This window comes from Cynocephalus volans, chromosome 3 (genome assembly GCF_027409185.1).
Source record: "Cynocephalus volans isolate mCynVol1 chromosome 3, mCynVol1.pri, whole genome shotgun sequence".
Lineage (NCBI taxonomy): Eukaryota > Metazoa > Chordata > Mammalia > Dermoptera > Cynocephalidae > Cynocephalus > Cynocephalus volans.
Window position 1 is genome coordinate 68,055,739 of NC_084462.1, and position 19,716 is coordinate 68,075,454.

The following is a 19,716-nucleotide window of genomic DNA, read 5'->3' on the forward strand; positions in this document are numbered from 1 at the left end:
CAGACCAAATGAAAGAATGGTTTTTTGGACTAGAGTGGTAGCACTGGTGATAGAGAAAAATACATGGATTTAAAGGATATTTAAGATGTAGAATCAATAAGACTAGGAGGTTGATAGATATGAATTGTGTGAGACACAAGTCAAGGATGACTCCTAGATTTCTGGCTAGAAATGAGTGGAGCAGTGGTGCCATTTCCTGAGATAGGGAATACTGATGGAGCAGGTTTGATGGGGGATGAAGAGTTGAGCTTTGGGGTTGAATTTGAGGAGCCTATGAAATATCCAAGTGAAAGGGTCCAGTAGGCAAGTAAATGGATATATAGGTTGAAGTTTGAGAGAGTTCAGGAGCGAAGTATAGGTCTGAAGTGCATAAATTTATCGTTGGCCTTGGTAGTTAATGGGAGACCTAGGAAGTGTGCATGGAGTGAGAAGAGGGCACATGGAGCAAAACACTGAGAATCTACAGCAAGTAGAGAAGAAATTGGCAAATAAGAGTGATCAGAGAAGAAGAAAACTAGGTGTCAAGTCAGTTAAAGGAAGAGTAGTTTGAAAAGGAGGGTTAGGGTTAGTTGCTAAGAGGCCTAATAATATAAGAATTTCTAGTATCTTACTGAGAATTTTTTGTGCAGTGGTAGGGGCAGAATCCAGATTAAAGTGGGTTGAGAAGTGTGAGGGAGGTGAGGAATTGTGGCACTGGCTATAGACACTTTAGATCTGGCTGTGAAGAGGAAGAAGCAAAAAGTCAATATCTAGGGGAAGACGTGGAGCCATGCTTTTATTTATTTTTAAAGATGGGGGAATTTTACACATTTAAATGCTGATGGAAAGGAGCCAGTAGAGAGGTTGATGATGTGTGTGAAGGAACTGTTTGCACAAGATCCCTGTGCACAGGTGGAGGGATTAGCTTTAGCTCTTTGTCATTGTAATAGGAGTGAAGAAGGCTCAAAGATAGGATGGACACAGGTAGGTTTGTAGATCTAGTTGTTAAGGAAGTTGAAGGAGTTCATGTCTGGTGGTGTCTATTTTCTCTTTGAAGGAGGAGAGAGAGGGTGGAGGTGAGGTCTTTGCAAGGTTGAGGAATGAAGAATGAGGTAGCAGCTGTAGAGAGCTAGAGTGTGAGCTGGCCAGGGAAGCAGGGCCTAGTGCAGAAAACCTTGTCTAAACTTGTATCACGGGGAAAGGGTTTTGTTCTAAATACAGGTTGCTTGGTTATGGTACACAGGGGAGAAAGATTCAGGAAGTGGCCCTTATCTTGTCTTTTAACACAAACTGCAGGCTCTGAAATTAATTTTTTCCAGAGTAATGATAACTCTTCCCTATTGTTGGTACTGAAGTTGGCTACTACTTCCTTTGACACTATGACATGTTACTTTTTCCTTACGTAACATTTAATTTTAGTGTACTTAGCACTTGACTTTTCCTTAGTGGAATTTCAGCCTCATTTTGAAACTGAGTGACCAATTTTTCCACCTTTGTGTAGAGAACTCCATCTTGCTTAGTCCCATTTATTTAACGCAATTCCTCTCTCTCTCTCTCTTTGTTAAAATGAGATTCCCCAGGCTGCTGCTCTTGTTCTATTTCCCATCTTTCTTATACATGGAATATGAAAGGTTATTTAACACAGGAAGTACAAAGCAGGGCTTTTAAAGTGCCTTAGACCAGTAGATCAATATAAGGAGCTGATCCAAATATGACCTCATATATAAAACAAAGCCAGTTATTACATAGGTCCTGCTGCCTAGCAGTTAATTGAGATGACAATTTCTCACTATTGATTTCTGTAACGTGCTAGCTGAATATACGAAATTTGGAAAGTGAGGCAAGATTACATTTAAAATGGTCAAGCAAGGAGTTCTTGCCACCATTTTCTGGGAGAGGAAGAAAGGAATAGGTGGAAAGAGTGTGAAAAGAGATGGAGGCCATGTGACTAAGCTTCTCTGAGTTTGTTTCTTAATTATAAAATGGGAATAATAATAATACCTGGAAAAACATGAGAATTAAATGAGATTTTACACACACACACACACACACACACACACACACACACACACGCTCACAAGGGTACTTCAAAAAGTTCATGGACTCATATTATCTTTTAATTCTATTTTTCCACGAAATTTTTGAAGTAACTTCATATATAATCTTTATAATATACAAGATATTTATACATATTAATACATATAGTGATGCATATATACTCATATGTGTGTGTCTGTGTGTGCATAAAGTACCCTGCACATTACAGAATGATGTAAATGCTAGTTGTTGCTATTTACCATCCTCGAATAAGTTTCTCTTTTATACATAACAGTATTTCCCAGGCCACTCTTTTTCACAGCTGTTTAGCTGCATGGCAATATAAAACTGAGTTTCCAAACTTCTTGTTAGTCTTAAAATGGAACTGGGTAGTAGAGCAGAAGGGAAATAAGGTTTATTTTATTATCCACTATATGTCTTCCACATTGAGACACAGATGGGACAAATATGAGTGTACTTATGGGGCAATACAACAGGATATTTGAAAGCAGAGTAGTTCAGTTTCATAACTGTGTAACTCAATTTTGAATAATCTCCTTTCCTTTTGAATATTTTGAAGCTGAATTCTGCATACTGGATCCTTTTGACTCTATGAGAGAAGAGAACACAATACCACCAAAAAATCTTTTCCTATTTTGTATCATGTAACATTAATGGTGTATGGTCAAGCAAGTGCTTAACTTACGGGCTACTATAGAATCTAGTGAAATACTACAAGTCAACTCTTAAGTTTGCCTCTCATTTATAATGCTAACATTTACAAATGCCATACTCAAAGCTTTATAGACTAACCTGTGGCACAGTGCAATCAAGCCATGTATTTAGATTTTTCTTTTTCTTTTTTTTTTTTAAAGACTTACTAGTTTAGTTAAAAAATAATTTATTTCTGGGACTAATCTTAGGGAGTTAGGAAAGACTGCTCTCATAAGCATTAACTCAAATAGGAGACACTCGGACATTTAAATAAACACACTTTGCATTATCAGAAAGAGACAACTTTTCCCAGAGAGGATTTAGTTCTTTCACAGTCTAGACTAGCTGCTTAAGTCAACAGTCATTGAAATAATATTGCTTTCTTATCTTTATCTACACTTGTGGCCTATCAGCAACCTGTGTCATTCCCCTTGCTGTCCTCCCTCCCTATTTTACCTCTATGGCTGATTGCCATTTCCTAATCTTTTTCTTGTCCCCATCCTCCATTAAGTCTCCTTTTTATCCAAAACATATTGACTTGAAATGGAAATTTTTTTTTAATAGTTTAATTTGATATCTTTTCTTTTTCTATCAAACATTTTTTTTCCCTTTTTTGTGACCAGTAAGGGGATCGCAACCCTTGGCTTGGTGTCGTCCGCACCACACTCAGCCAGTGAGCGCACCGGCCATCCCTATATAGGATCTGAACCCGTGGCAGGAACGCCGCTGCGATCCCAGCGCTGCACTCTCCTGAGTGAGCCATGGGGCCGGCCCGAAATGGAAATTTTTTTATAGCTTTCTTTTTGACTTTTAGTTTCAAATCCTGTTCACTCAGGCCTGCTGTGTAACCTGTACTTATTTATACTTACTGTATTTTCCTTTCCTGGCTAAAAGGAATTGTGTTACTACCTCTGTTGTCATCGGGTGGTGAGGTTATTTTGGGCCATGAGGTCTGGGGGCAGGGTTAGGCTGGGGCAGTAGCTGAAATAAGTTTCATGGCTGAAGCTAATCTTTGGTTTTCAAATCTTATATGCATTGCAATCTAATTCTCATTAGGAAAAGAATAATCTGTGTATCCAACATACCATCTGATTGTTAATTATTTAAAACAACTGAAGAAATGCATCAGTGCTTTTGGAGGAAAAGCATTTCTATTTACTCTTGGTTCCACATTTAAAAAATTACGTCTGCATTTTGAATTAAGTGAAAGGGTTAAGAAAGGTCACTTTTCTTCCTTTATATTTCAAAAGCAAATCAACTCTATGTCTGTAAGTTTCAGATATAATAGTTCTGAAATCACCATGACTGAGAACAATTCTGCCAGATTAAGTATAGAGAGAAAAAAACTAAACTATGACTTATCAAAAGCAGAAATATTTATCTTAAATAACAGGTAAGTAACCTTGGGAAGTTATCAGATACAAGTTTTGAAACCCAAGAACTTTGGATATAATGAGAAAGTGTGTTCATGGCTAATAGACAAGGCAAAGAAAAACTGTTTTCAATTCAGAGTAGCAAGTCAACCTACTCAGGACCCACACACTGGGCAAAATAAGAGGTCCATTACAGTCATTTATTTTAATGAAGTTACTCAAGATTTCCCCTTTCTTGAAGTATTCCCGGAATCAGATGAAGGAAGATGGGCTAACATCACCTTTATCAAATATCTGCAAAGGTTGTGCAGATAGACAGGAAAGCCTTTGCCTAGTGAATGAGAGAGATATCTGCTGATTCTCATATTATTTAGGTCTTGAATAAAGTTAGACCTTGATATGCTTCCAGCAGTTGACCTCTTTAATTATGTAGGCTGTGCAACAAGTTTTTGGTTCTTCTATAGTTTTCTTCTTGCATTCCTCTAGATTTCATATATTCTTTTTTTTTTTTTTTTTTTTGGTGGCTAGAGTGTACTGGGATCCGAACCCTTCACCTTCATCTTATAGCACTGTGCCTCTAACCAGCAGATTTCATATATTCTTGATTTGTTTTACCAATCATTGCTTTTCCTCTGGAAAAAGCCAACATGGATATGGGAGACCAAAAGGGAATTAATTTTGTACCAATAAGAAAAGTCTTACTTGAATCTCGTGTGCAGTAATGTTAAGTTCAATTGGTTTTGTTTTGGTGCTTAACTTCAAGACATTTTCACAGGACATAGTGCTCTCAAGTCAGGGTTAAAGTGAAACTTTCTATTAGGATAATACAGGGATAACGTTCTTTCAGGAAAAAGTAAGAATATATGCTTTCTTCTACCAGGCATCTTCCCTTAGGCACTGAGATTGCAGCCATCCAATAAATGGGGAAGGGCAGAAAGAGGAGACTTCAAAAGTTGCAAATATACTTCAGTAGCTAATTTTTAGCAAGTTTGGCAATGAGATCTTTCCATTCTCCCCTCTTCTTTGTGATGTATGTAGGAGTGAGTAGCTGCAGTAGTGATTCTGGCTGTTGCCTAAAGAAGTTCTGACATAAGGCCTCAGTGTTACATATCACGTACATTCCACAGTCATAGCTGTTTTGTTGAGCAGGGGCTTTCTCTTCCACAAAGACTAGTTTGTCTCCTTTTCTGCCTAAGAAAGCCTCTAGTTTCACTGCTACCTGTCTTGCATGAACTGAGTTGCTCCTGCTATGGGAATCATAATGAAAAAAGCTATTTTTATCTTGGAGATAAACCAACAAACTCCAGTGGGTTCCCCCAGCTGCCTGGTTGGAGTTATCATTGATAGCTAAGAATACAACTGACTTGTGGGGGAGGTCCAGGGGTTCGAGGAACATGGCGATCTCTGTTGGGTTGCTAGTGCATTTGATGAACTGGGTGACTTCGGGGCTGATGAAGCAGACGTGGTTAGAGCAGTCACGAAACTGACTGTTGGCAAAGTACTCAAAGGCAAACCCAATAATATGGTCATTAAGCCAGCTTGGAGGATCCAATAATGAGACATCTGACTGCCGCAGTAGACTGTCCATGTAACTCAAGACTACAGGGTCCATCTTGTACTGACCAGGGCTGCCCAGAAATTCCAGAAGCTGAAGGAGAGGCAGAAGACAATATTTACTGTTGTATATGATACGTGGCTGTGAAATGGGACTGTAAAACTGTAGCTATTCTTACAGAATTGTGATAAGGATTAAATATAATTGTAAAGTACTTAGCAACAATGCTTGGCTAAGAGTAAATACTCAAGAAACTCTAGCTTATGTGCTGTATGTGAACAATTACTTAGAATGAAAACTCTGGCAATTTTCCATGTAGACAGTAGGCATAAATTTTTAATTTCCTCTTTAAATGTAGAGATTGGTTACAATTATAGCTTATGTTTTACCAAACACCATAGCATTAACCATATATTTGGCTGTTCAATAAATATGCATGATAACAATAGCAAATTCTTTTTCTTTTTTCTGTTTGTTGATGGGGATCTGAACCATTGACCTTGGTGTTGTCAGCACCCTGTTCTACCAACTGAGCTAACTGGCCAATCCAGCAAATTATTTTTATATTAAACATGAATTCAAAGAGTCTGAAGAAAAAATTACTAATTACTAATTCCCAAGGGAATTAGTTTTCATTTCAATATTAATTTTCAAGAGATAAGATAAAATATTGCTTCCTCCTTCCATAATGGAAAGTGACAGTGATTAGAGTTGTAGTTAAAAGGAACTGTAATTTTGAGAACAGAAAATCATGAGTAAAGCAAATGAACTTCATTCCTGATTCTGCTTAGCTGTGAATATAAGATAATGTCTTTGCTCATTTCCTATCTTTAAACTCAAGGGGTGCGATAAAGACTATGTAATGTTTATAATGTAAGTTAGAAATTCTTTTGACCTTTTGAAAGGTAGTATGGCATAGGAATCAGGAGACCTGGGTTTAGCCCTAGTTTTACCACTGATTTGCTGGTATCATCTTGAGCAATTATTTAAATTATTTTATCTTTGTTTCTGTCATCTGTAAAGAAGACATATACCTGCCTTACATACTTCTGAGAGTTACAGAGTACGCCAAATAATTTCACTTGAAGGTACTAAAAGTTTTAAAAGTTACACAAATACTATTTATGTTATCAATTGGATGCTATTAGTAAGACAATCAGAGATTTTGGATAAAGCTCCAAACCTGTTGAAGAGTTTTAGAAACAAATATCCATTCATATTATCTTGTCCAAATAACAGAATAACTAACTTACAGCAGAAGCAAGACAAGTTGTATGGTGAGATTAATATGCTCATGATCATCCAAGGAAGGGTCCTAACAAAGACAAGAAAAGAAGTCTGATGAGTGTAGAAGATGACATAATGTTTGAGCCTAACAGACTCAACAGAGTTAACAAAGTTAACTGCTATGCACTGACCTGGTAGCACAACAATATTTCTAAAAATTGCAGAGCAATAAATTGTCACATGCAGATCGAGGGTACAAAACAAAGCATATTGTAAGAAAACAAATACATATTGCTGTAAAAGACAAGGCTGGAATTATGACATCAATTTTACCACTTGGTTACACTATTAAAACAATAAAATTTTGTGTCATAACCATTTTCATGTAATCAAAACTCTGCAAAAACCTATATAAAAGTAAACATATCCCTCAAAAAAAAAAAAAAAAAAAAGCTGAAGTAAATGAAGTAACTAAGAGGCATCCAAGATGGTTTTATGTACACATGGTATATTATAATCTGAACTGCTTCAGAAACAATATATGGCTGTTTATGATAATAAAATAAGATGGTATGAATTAAGATTTTCTTAAGAAGAAAGAGTAATTATAGCAGAGACATAAACCGGAGCAAGGAATGAAGTTAATGAGGCATAGAGCACATTTGTTATAGGTGGGCCACAAATTTGGCTCTAAGCTTTTTGGAAGCTAACCAGAGAGAGTTAAGTTAAACATTCACAATGCCCATAAGGTAAAAACAAAGCAGTTTCTCAGGAGAGGTAAAATCACTGTTTGTATTAAGATCAGATAGTTTTTCTCAAGAAATTTTCATAAAAGACGACACAGTGTATCATAACGAATAGTGTCCCACAATATCCTTATGATAGCGGCAATGGTTTGATAGGATTGTTTCCAGTAATGACCCTTAATATCTAGCCTGATGGCAAATGGGCAAACAGCAATCTAGTAAAAGCAATTTGGTCGAGGCAAGGTACTCAACTTGATCTGACTTGATCTAAGAGTATAGGAATATAAAGGGGAACAACTGCATGTGTGTCACGGCTCCCTGGATACAGAATCTCTCCCCATGCCTTCAATGAATACCGTGTAGTGGTAAGTGCCAGATTGTAGAACTTGGCAAATGCCTGAAGACCTACCCTCTATGCTGCCAGCTGAAATCAGACCCATACCTTAACAGCCAAACCAGCTAGGAAAAGGAGACTAAGAGGAGAAAAGCGCTTGAACAGATAGTCATCTCACCTTGGAGGGAGTATTTACAGGCAGGGCCAAAATTTTCTTCAGAAATAGTTTTTGTGTTTCATCTGTTTGATTTTTAAAACATCCAGCACACAGACAAAAGGTTAATCAAGGCCTTAATTAATTAATTATTTTTTTGAGGCTGGCCAGTACAGGGATCTGAACCCATGATCTTGGTGTCAAGGCCATAATTCTATTCCATATAGCATGACTGCAATAGTATAACCCCCCAAATTCTCAAATAGAACTAAACTAGAACCCATGATCTTGGTGTCAAGGCCATAATTCTATTCCATATAGCATGACTGCAATAGTATAACCCACCAAATTCTCAAATAGAACTAAACTACTCTTTGGCCAAACAAGCCTTGGCTAATAAAAATAACTCTAAACTTCACAACTGAACACTTAAATTTCAGACTCAGTTCTGCTGCTTGTTGGCTGTGTCATCATAATTACTTAATTGCTGTAAGTCTCAATTTCCCTTTTGTAAGGTGAGAACATTAATACATGATCTTTATCACAGGACGTTTGTCAACATAAAGTAAACATATGTAACTAAGATTTAAAAAATTTAACATTCAAGTATTTCTAGATATCTACTATGCCACCAGGAAATTTATATCCCAATAACTGATAGCTGTATTTCTCTAAACAAATGTTTATTGGATATTTCCTATGTGCTAGAGGCTAGAAATACAGAATGAGACTGAAATAGTCATGGTTCCTATTCTCACTGAGCTTAAGCTTATTCTGTTATAACGAACACATACTATGTATACAATTCTTCTAGTCAATAAACACCTACTGAGTACCTAATATTAGGTGTTGTGGAAGCTACAAAGATGTATAAGTCAATGAGATAAGAAACCATTAAGAGGCACAAATAAAACGTATGGGAATTGAGAAAAGGAAGCAATCACTCCTGGCTAAGAGGGTGAAAAGGAAGGAGTGTTCAGATCAGGAAAGGCTTGAAGGAGAAAGTAGCATGAAAATGGACTCTTGAAGGGCAGTGTGTGTGCGTGTGTGTGGGGCAGGTGGAGTTGGATAGATGGAGTAGGGCATTAAGAAGGCAGAGAGGCAAGGAAAGTGCTTTTGAGTGTGGAGATATGAAGCAGGCATAGTAGGGGTATAGGCAAGGATTAGGAGAAGAGGATTATTAGAAGCAAAGTGATGACAGACTGAATTCTGGAGTTTGGAATTTATACTGGAGGAAATGGGGAGCCATTAATGGCTAGGTCAGTGTTTAGGAAGACTAACAATTCAGCCATAATATATAGACTTCACTGGTCAGAAGAGAAATTGAAAGCAGAAATCAATTAGATTTTTATTGAAAGTAAAGGTAGGAGGTAATGACCTAAATTAGGGGAAATGATAGTAGGAATGAAGCAGCAAGGTGGAAAAGATATTGTAGACAGAGAATCAATAAGACTCAATAAGTGATCAGAGGAGGATGGATAAGAGAGAAAAAGAATTAAATGGTCTGGGGGTTTCAGTTGGGGTATATGGGAGGATGACAATACCATAATTAATAGGGTGGGAAAATGAAAACAGTTTAATCACAGGTAATCTTCCTAGAGCTTCAATTTCAACAACTTTAAGGGAAAAAAGCTAAACAATTTAACTGATGACTTAAAATATTTTGATCAGTAATCTGAAATATTTTAATTATTAATATAAACATGGGCATACTGTAGCATAAAATGCAAAATCAGCATGAGTTTTAAAAATAAAATATGAGATTTCCTATAGAACTCCTGCATCCATGGCAGGCAACTTTTTCTGCTTTATTTACTCTGCTCTGCTGGCTTGGATACTTCAGTGTAACAGTGTAATTACTGTCCATAGCTGATATGTCTGTAACATAAACAACTAATTCTTAAGAACCGTATTCCCTAATAATTAATAAAGGCATGAACACAAGCTTATGATTTAGTAGCTTAAATATGTATATGTGCAAGACATTCATTAAAGCAAGTTTATTCAATTGGGCAAAATATATTTATTGGTCTCTGATGTGTGCCAATTTTGCCTGTAATAATCAGATTGGAAATTGAACATAGTACTGTACATCATCCCAGAGTTTCCTATTTTCTTCATATCTCACATCCAACAGATAACAGATGCTGTTAATTCTACACCTAAAATGGTCTGCCTCTGTCCAATGCTTTCTATCTTCACTATCACCTTAGTCAAATCAGTCATCATTTCTTGCTTGACCTAGCCCTAACAGGTCTCCTTATTTTGACTACTGAGCCCTCCAGTAAATTCTCCAAACAGCTGTCAGAATAACTTTAAAATTTTAAGTAAGGTCATGTTCCTCTCCTGCTTAAAAACCTCTAGTAGCTCACTTATAATACTTAGAAATAAATAAAAATTCCCAACCCTAACTTACAAAACCCTACATGATAACATGGTTCCAGCTTCTCCAACCTCATTTCCTATTACTCTCTCCCTTGCCCACTAAGCCCCAGCCACATCGAGTTTCTTCTTTTTCCTCAAACACATCATGCTTTTTCCCTCCTGAGAGCTGGCATACTAGCTGTTCCTGTACCTTCCAGTGGTTGGCTCCTTCTGCTGGATAGATCTCAGTTTAAATGCTGCTAATTCACAGAGAACTTCTCTGACTAGCCAAAATAAAGAGGCCAGCAGTTACTATCACTCTAATTTCAATGCCTTGCATAGCACTTATGACTATTTGATAGTTTTTTAAAATTTATTTACTTGTTGGTTAATATTCTTTTTCTTTCTTCAGAACAAAAATGTAAGCTCTGTGAAAATAAGAGAACAAGGGGCCTTGTCTTTTGTTTACCATTCTAACCCCAGGGCCTGTCAGACAGGTACTCAATAAATAACTGTAGAATAAATGAATGAATAATGGGGTATGGATCTCAACATAATATAAATCAAGTTCTGCAGAGAAATGTTTACATGTACACAGTTTAAAAGTGTAAAGGCCTTTACTATAGCTTGTAGTCTAACTTCCTACTCCATGCAAGAATTCTTTATTTCTGCTCCCAGGGAAAAAGGTGCAGAAGCTTGACATAACTAACTAGCTGTGTAGTATTGGAACAGAAGTAGATAAATCAATGTAATAGAAAAACTAATGCATACATGTGAAAATTTAAATATGCTGATAGAGCCATTACAAACAATGGAAGAAATTATGGGTTATTCCAGTGTTTTTAGAGAGTTCCACTGAAGCAGTGCTGTCCCATAGGACTTCCTGTGATGATGGAAATGTTCTTTATCTGCAATGTTATATATAGTAGTCTCTAGCCACATGTGGCTACTGAGTACTTGAAATGTGCCCTGTGTGACTGAGGAAGAGTATTTTTTAATTTTAATTAATTAAAATTTAAATTTAAATAGCTACATGTGCTGGCTAGTGGCTAGTATATTGGATACAGCTCAGTTCCACAGGATTTCATAGGTGCACACAAGCATATTAGAGGTAGAAAAAGGTTGGCAATAAAAAAATTTATTTAACTTATTTTGGTATGATCTTTTCCCAAACTTGTTTGATCATGAATTTTTTTTTTTTTTTTGTAAGATATCTATTAACATCATATTGCTGTACACTGAAGTTTGTGATATGCTTGCTGGATTTTTTTTTTTTTTTTTTTGTGACCGGCAAGGGGACCGGAACCCTTGTTTCGGTGTCGCCCGCACCACGCTCAGCCAGTGAGCGCACCAGCCATCCCTATATAGGATCCGAACCCGCGGCCTCTGCGCTCCCACTGCTGCATTCTCCCGAGTGAGCCACGGGGCTGGCCCTGGATTTTTTAATAAATGGCATTGGGGCAACTTGTTAATCATTTGATTAAAAAAAGTTAGAGTTCTACCTCATACCTTATATCAAATTATATTTTAGATGGAATAAAAGTTTAAATGTTAAAAAGTGAAACAAAAATATTATAAGCAAACAGAAATTAACACACTTATACAATTGGTCAATAAACCCATAAAGAGATACTCAACACCTTACTAGTAATCAAAGAAATGCAAGTTAAAACAAGACTTCATTTTTCAGCTATGAAATTAGCAAAGATGAGGAAAACTAATAATAAGAGACAATGGGAAAAAGAGCACTTTTATTTTAATAGAAATATAAACAAATGCAAGCTTTTTGAAGGGTAATTTGCCATTACATTTTAATTCCTAAGAAATGTACATACCTAGGGATTATACTTTTAGAAATTTATTTCAAGGGAAACATTAAAGATGTGTGCAAAAATTTAAAATGTATGGTCACCACTTGTAACAGAAAAATTAGAAACAAGCTGGAGTTCAATAGTAGGCTGGTTGGGGGCTGCCTGGTTAAGGCAGTTGGTCGGAGCACAGCCTTGTAACACCAAGGTCAAGAGCTTGGGGCTCCATAAAGGCCAGCCATCAAAAAACAACAACAAAAAAAGTCAGCTGGTAAATTTAAATAATAGGGTTTCCACACAATGGAATAGTTTTCAGGCATTAAATATAAAGCTGTAGAAAAATGTCCATGATATTCTGTGAAAAGTATTATATAAAAGTTTGTATAATATGATAAAAATACACACACAAAAAAATCAAGAATGTTATCTATCAAAAGTTTAAACAGTCTTCTTTAAGAAATAGAATGTATATCTTTTTGCTTTTTTCCTTTTACCTTTTGATATTGTCTGCTTTATTCTTTTCCCCTTTCTTTTTATAACAAGCACATAACCAATTAATACAGCTTAACATGTTTGCATTTTGGGGAAAGAAATATGTACCTCCTCCAACTGTTACACTAACCTAAAATGTGTCTGTTTCTTCAACTTACGAATCTTATTTCTGTCTGCTGAAAAAGATATAGTTTAAATCTCTTTTCCACAAGCCTTCAAACACAAAGACTTAAAAATAATTTGTTTACTAAAATAAAAGATTATGTCCAACTTCTAATGTATGATTCCATTTGCATTTCACAAAAAGAATCACATCGAAGACCAAATGTGCTTTTCATGAGGCAACATAAGCAGAAATATTTCCAGGAAGGAAGTTCAAGGCTTTTTTTTGTTTGTTTCAATTTCCCCCAATTAAACATTTTCTTTTAATGCTAAGCCTAAACCATCCAGAGGTTTGTATATGTCATGTAAAAAATTACCATCAACATTTATATATCCCTTTTGAGCACAAAGATTAGATTTTACTCATCCCTGTATCTTCAGTGCCTGACAAACTGGAGAAGTTTTAATAAATAAATATTTTTCCTGAGCAAAATACAGAAGATATATTTTGAAAAACTCCTAAAAACACAAAATTGTTATAAACATAGAAAATGTTCTCAATTTTATAAATAGTTTATAAATTTAAACAACATTCCTCTAACATCAATATTTCACAAATAGAGGAATTCAGCTCTCAAAGTAGAAAAACCATTTGGTGTCATGATGCTGCTGATAACTTCATTGCCATAAATTCCATTTGGTCCTGCCTTAGTCCAGGGAGACAGACTAGGTGACCTTTTGGGATTTCTTTGACTACTAAGTAACAAAAATTCTTAAAAAGCCTCATAAGTTTCAAGTATTATTTCTGCTTTCAGAGAGACTGGCTCCTCCTTCCTCACAAAAAGAAGACAGACAGATGAACTTCAAGCTCTACATAAACTTGTTTTTCCAGTCTCTGTTGAACTACATCTCCACCCAAATGGGCTCCAATTGTTTGATGGACATAGAGTCAATACAGGCTAGTCATGCTGAAGAAGGTATCAGTGGTGGCCTCTCAGAGAATCTGGTTCTGGAAGTGAAGTAATTTTACATTACTCATTTGGGTTAGTAATGCTTGCAACCCAAATTCAATTTTTTCAATAATATGTTCAAAAGGCACATAATTTGGGTACTAGCTGGGATTTAAGTAGTAAGTTTTTATAAAGGCTGGTAATGATCAGTTTCAAAGGAGATGGGTTACTTGGGCGTTGAGGACTTTCCTTTTTGTTTGCTAATGTGTTTTACTCATCTAAGAGGATTAAAGGATTGCTAAGGACAGGAATCTTGACCTTAAAAAGTCAGAAATGTAGGATTCACAGGTATAGATGGAATATGACCTAGGAAGGCCTTAGCAACATCTGTGAACCTATACATGTAAGGCCATTGCTTTATCAGAAGCACTAAATATCATTTATAATACAAAAGAGTAGGCTAGCCTCTTGATCACACAGAATGCTAACTGACTCTTACAATGGGGTGTATACCCATGTTGAAAGGTGTGCAATTTACTCCAATCTATGGTTTCTTTAGACTGGTCAGCATATTGGGGAAATAAAGTAACTTAACAGACTCTTTAGAGATCACTTCAAGATTCAGTTTTTTTAAAAAATCATTTATTGGTCTAGTCTCTTCATTTCTATCTTACCCTTTCATAATCTAACCTACACACTATTCCACATTAATTTTTCATACTAAACTCTAATCACATTATTCTACTCCACAAATGTTAACATCTCTCCATTATTTACCAAATTAAGTACAAATTACAGTCCAGCAATTCAATGATTTCCACAAAAATAGCCCCAATCTATCTTTCTTAATTTCCTAGTATTGCGCCTACATACATATACACCCACAAGCTCATTCCTCCTGCAAGCTCTGGGTAATAGGCAACATTAGGTTAGTAATGGTTGTTGGCCCAGAGATAAAGGAGAAGAAAATAGCCAGCTCTCCACCCCCACCCCAACAGAGAGGCTGGGAAGTGAACACTGCTCTATAGCTTTCTGAAAGAGATTTGTGTCATGCTCTTGCTTAAAACCATTACAGTAAGATATTTTTAAACCTGGGACCAGGATGTGGCTAGAATTTCAGGGTTCTATGAACCTGGATGGGGAAAAAACTGCATCTTTATTTTCAATAACCTGTAGCTGAAATTTAGCATTTTCTTCCATAAGTGTAGGCAATAAACTACAGTAGTATTAGCAGTCCCTATGTCTTTGTCACTAATAAAAATCTGATATTTTCATATCACATTAAAGTTGTTGTGGGTGTCTTGAAATACAATGCATACTCATCGCTACTTTGAAATTACATGAGACCTGCTGCCAGATGTTATCTAATGCATAATGAAGCACATATATAACTACATCGCACATTTAATATTTTAAAAACTTTCAAAAACACTGGCTTCCTTTATATTTCTATTTATTTACTTTACACATTTAAAAACCTTTTTCTGAGATCAAGTCTATAGGCCAGACTGCCAAAGAGTTTCGTGGTGTAAAAGAGGTTAAGAACCTTTGTTATCTATATTTATTAATTGCTTACAGTATATAATCTAAACTCTTCAGCATGAAATTCAAGGCTCCTTATAACCTATTCATATTCACTTTATCATCTTCATCTCTGCTCCACCCCTACTCTCCATACTATGCTCTAGCCATACCAGACAACAGTAACTCTTATCTGGAGGCAGACAGACAGGTTTCTGGATTAACCCTAGTTAACAGCAACCATGCACTGTCTTGGGCTTTACTTTACACAGCACTCCTCTGCCTACCAAATGAATTCTTTGTTTAAAGGTCTGTTTTCCCTGATATTTTGTGATTCTAACAGAGATGTACAGAAGGTCTTCAAAAGGTGCATAGAAAATGTGTATTATGAAAAAATTATTCATGAATTGCAAAATATTTTTGCCCAAAAACTCATACTAACTTATTATAATATGTCTGAACAGGCTCTAGTTTGATGCACTAAGGAGGATATTAGCTAGAAAAGTGCTCCTATCAGAGCAACATGAATTCTGCTAAAATTGAAGCAAGAACAAATATCAAATTTATGGTGAAGCTTGGGCAAAAGAATGGTGAAAGCATTGATGCTTTATGAAAAGTTGATGGGGACAATGCCCCAAAGAAATGAGTAGTTTACAAATGGATAACTTGTTTTAATAAGAGACGAGATAATGTTGAAGTTAAAGCCCTCAGCAGCAGACCAACCACATCAATTTGTGAAGAAAAAATTAATCTTGTTCATGCCCTAATTGAAGAGGACCGAAGATTAATAGCAGAAACAAAAATCAATACCATAGACATCTCAAGTGGTTCAGCTTATACAATTCTGACTGAAAAACTACAGTTGAGCAAACTTTCCACTCCATAGGTGCCAAAACTATCACACCCACATCAGCTGCAGACAAGAGCAGAGCTCTCAATGGAAAATTTAAACAAGTGGGATCAAGATCCTAAAGCATTTCTTCAAATAGTTGTTAACAGGAGGTGAAACATGACTTTACCAGTATAATCCTGAAGACAAAGCACAAACAAAGCCATGGCTACCAAGAGGTGTAAGTGGTCCAGACAAAGCAAAAGCAGACCAGTCAAGAGCAAAAGTCATGGCAATGGTTTTTTGGGATGCTCAAAGCATTTTGCTTGCTGACTTTCTGGAGGGCCAAAGAATGACAATATAATGATTTTTATCATGAGAGTGTTTTGAGAAAGTTAGCCAAAGCTTTAGCAGAAAAATGCATGGGAAAGTTTCAACAGCGTCCTTGCCCACCATGACCATGCTCCTGCTAATTCCTCTCATCAAACAAGGGCAATTTTGGGAGAGTTTCTATGGGAGATCATTAGGCATCCACCTTACAGTCCTGATTTGGCTCCTTCTGACTTATTTTTGTTTCCTAATCTCAAAAATGTTTAAAGGGCACTCATTTTCTTCAGTTAATAATGTAGAAAAGACTGCATTGACATGGTTATATTCCCAGGACCCTCGGTTCTTTAGGGACGGACTAAATGGCTGGTATCATTGCTTACAAAAGTGTCTTGAACTTGACAGAGCTTACATTAAGAAATAAAGTTTATATTTTTTATTTTTATCTTTCAGTTCCATTTTTCCATGAACTTTTTGAAGTCTCCCTGTATTTTAGACTTCTTTATAGCTTGTTCCTAAGTTAAACGATTAATGAAATGAATAATAGAAGACAGATTCCAAATTGCCAAGGCACTGTGTGTAGTAATTTCTAGAGGAGGGAACATTAATCTTTGTATCTCATAAATTGACTTAATTCTGGTCTTTTTGAGGACAGAAACAGGGATGGCCCTTGAGCTCTAAGGCTAGAGACACAGCTGATAAATCCTGTATGGAAGGGAAATGAAGAAGAAAGAGCAGTAATTGAGGTGGTCTTGATAAAGATTGAGGGATGGAACTGTGTTCAAAGGAAAAGCAAGACTGGCTCCTCCCATTTCCCAGAGCAGTTATTCAAAACTACTATCACTCAAGCTTCTCATTCCAGTCCCAACTCCCCCTCTTACCAAAGATCCCCATCTTAATGTTTCAGAGACAACTCCCTCAACTTTCTGCCCTTCCCTACTTCCCATCTTTTTCTTCTCTCTAGTTTAGTGGGTCTCAACCCTTATCATTAGAGTCACCTAGGGAGGTTTAATAAAAACAATGATGACTGGCCCTAACCCAGTTTATTTAATTGGTCCAGGGTGGGAAAACAGCATTGGTTTTACTTAAAAAGGAAAATAAGAAAAAAAAAAAAAAAAAAAAAAAGCTTCCTAGCTGATTCTGATATGCACACAAGTGAGTTCCACGAATGCTCTTGATCCTATAAATCAGCCTCCCTCACCCTTGAACTGTCTACCTCTCGGTTCCATGGTATACCTTTATGCCTAGGAGTCTCCCATTTTTAAAGAAACCATTCTTGCGGCCCACATTCTTGTTCCTCATTTCATCTCGCTGTTTGTAATGATGCTTTTAAAGTGATGCTTTAGGGCCGAGCCCGTGGCGCACTTGGTAGAGTGCGATGCTCCCGCCGCAGGTTCGGATCCTATATAGGACTGGCCAGTGCACTCACTGGCTGAGTGCCGGTCACGAAAAGGACAAAAAAAATAAATAAATAAATAAAATAAAGTGATGCTTTAAAAGGTCTACACCAGTATGGTTTCCAACAGGTATATTCTACTCCTCTAACTTTTTACTCTTCCAGACCAATACTGTCACATGCTTTTGCCCCCATCATTCTCTCTGCTTCTACCTCTTCTTCCATTTCTTTGGGCAGCTACTGCTTATTAGTCGTTTAAACACAAGTCCTTTAAGAGTGACCCAAAGATCACCTTGGAAAGGGTTTTCTTACGTCCTCCTACACAATCAGGGGCCCCTATGCTTCTCAGAGAGCATTCTGTATTTTTTTTCTATTATAATTTTACGGTGCTACCACTGCGGATTCTCTCACCGTTTCCTATATAACAGAGCACTTCAAAAAGCTGTGACTATTTCATTCGCCTCTGACTTCCCGCCACCTTAGGCATGGAAACCACTCAGTGAAAAGACAGGAATGAATGAAAAGTAAGGCTCAGAAACCGAGGTCGGGGGCGGAGACAAGCGGTGGAGGGGGGCGTGCGCGTCTGGAGAGGGGCGGGGGCTATGAGGGGGGCCAGAGAAAACAGCGCCAGAATGGGGAGGGGGCCCGGATATGCCAGCGTGTGAGTGGGCGGCAAAGCGATCCACTGCCAGGACAAACTGAGACAAATCGACGTGGGGATGCGGCTTCTTACCTGCCTCGGGCCTCACCACCCCAACCAGCCTTCAGGAAACTCAGTGTTGGCCGTAAAGCAAGAGCTACGGTCGCAAACCCAGAATTTTCTTCCCCAACCGTGCGACATTTCTCTCTAACAGAGGGAGAATCTAAGGCTGTTTCCAGCTCTGCCGTAAGGTGAGGAAGAAAAATTTGGGCGGGGAAGCCCAGGGAGGAGGAAGTGGGGCGTGTCCGCGCAAGCGCATTCTGCACTCTGGCTGCGTCACGTGCGGGGGCGGGGCCGGGCGGGGCCGGCCCGGGGCTGGCAGTAGGGGGCGTGGGAGGTAAGTGCGCGCGCGCCTGCTTGCCTGCAGCCGAGTAGTCGCGCGGGGCGGGGCCGCGTGCGCGGGGTCGGGGGCGCGCGGGCCTAAGCAGCTGAGGGACTTGGAGGCGGTTGGCGGTGACTGCTGAGTCCGGCTAGCACCGTGAGAGGCTGCGGCGGAGGCAATCGCGGCACCGGCAGAGGAGACAACAGCGGTCGAGGCGGCTGTCCAACGCGTGCTCTCTGGGCGGAGTGCGGCGGGGGATGTGCCGGCCCAGGCCGGGCGGAGTCTCCCTGACAGGGCGGGGGATGCTCGGCGACCGCTCGCTCGGACCCTGAGGCTGCTGGGCCCACCCTCTCGGAACCGTCGGACTGTCGGACCCTCGGTGGCCTCAGCCTCTGCTGCCTCCTTCGGCCTGAGCCTAGGGCCGAGTGTGGGAAGCGGCTTCCGCCGAAGAGGAGGGGGCTGCGGTGGCCACCGCGGCGGATCCCGAGGTAAGACCCGCCCAAGCGCCCAGCGGCCCTGCTGCCCAGCCCGGCCCACGTCTCAGTCTTGTTCTTTGGCTCCCGCAGGGCCGCCCCGCCCCAGCGGAGACGCCCCGCGAGCGCGTCAGCCCTGGAGCCTCCTAAAGACCTGATTTCGGCCCCGGATCCCCAATAGACCCCACCCCTCTTATCTTCCATTGGCCAAACACCGTACCAGTCCTCCAGCATCCCCGGCGTTTCTGTCACAGACCCCCCCTCCACCCCCGGCAGACCCCATTAGAACCCCCTCACATTCTCTTAGGACTTC

General features: G+C 38.6%; 1 protein-coding gene across 3 annotated transcripts; it reads right to left on the reverse strand.

The window, feature by feature from the left end:
* Positions 1-4,283: 4,283 nt before the first annotated feature.
* On the reverse strand, positions 4,284-18,709 carry SENP8 (SUMO peptidase family member, NEDD8 specific). 3 transcript variants are annotated; one of them, XM_063089665.1, is made up of 4 exons: positions 18,642-18,659; positions 17,749-17,944; positions 6,912-6,973; positions 4,284-5,751 (listed from the first exon to the last, which is right to left on the reverse strand). In XM_063089665.1, exon 4 carries the CDS (start codon positions 5,713-5,715, stop codon positions 5,077-5,079), a length of 639 nt encoding a protein of 212 aa, XP_062945735.1. In that variant the 5' UTR covers positions 5,716-5,751; positions 6,912-6,973; positions 17,749-17,944; positions 18,642-18,659; the 3' UTR covers positions 4,284-5,076. The 3 variants fall into 3 exon arrangements, with proteins under 3 accessions (XP_062945735.1, XP_062945734.1, XP_062945736.1); XM_063089664.1 differs by lacking the exon at positions 17,749-17,944 and having other exon boundaries at positions 18,642-18,709; XM_063089666.1 differs by lacking the exons at positions 6,912-6,973; positions 17,749-17,944 and having other exon boundaries at positions 18,642-18,691.
* Positions 18,710-19,716: the final 1,007 nt, after the last annotated feature.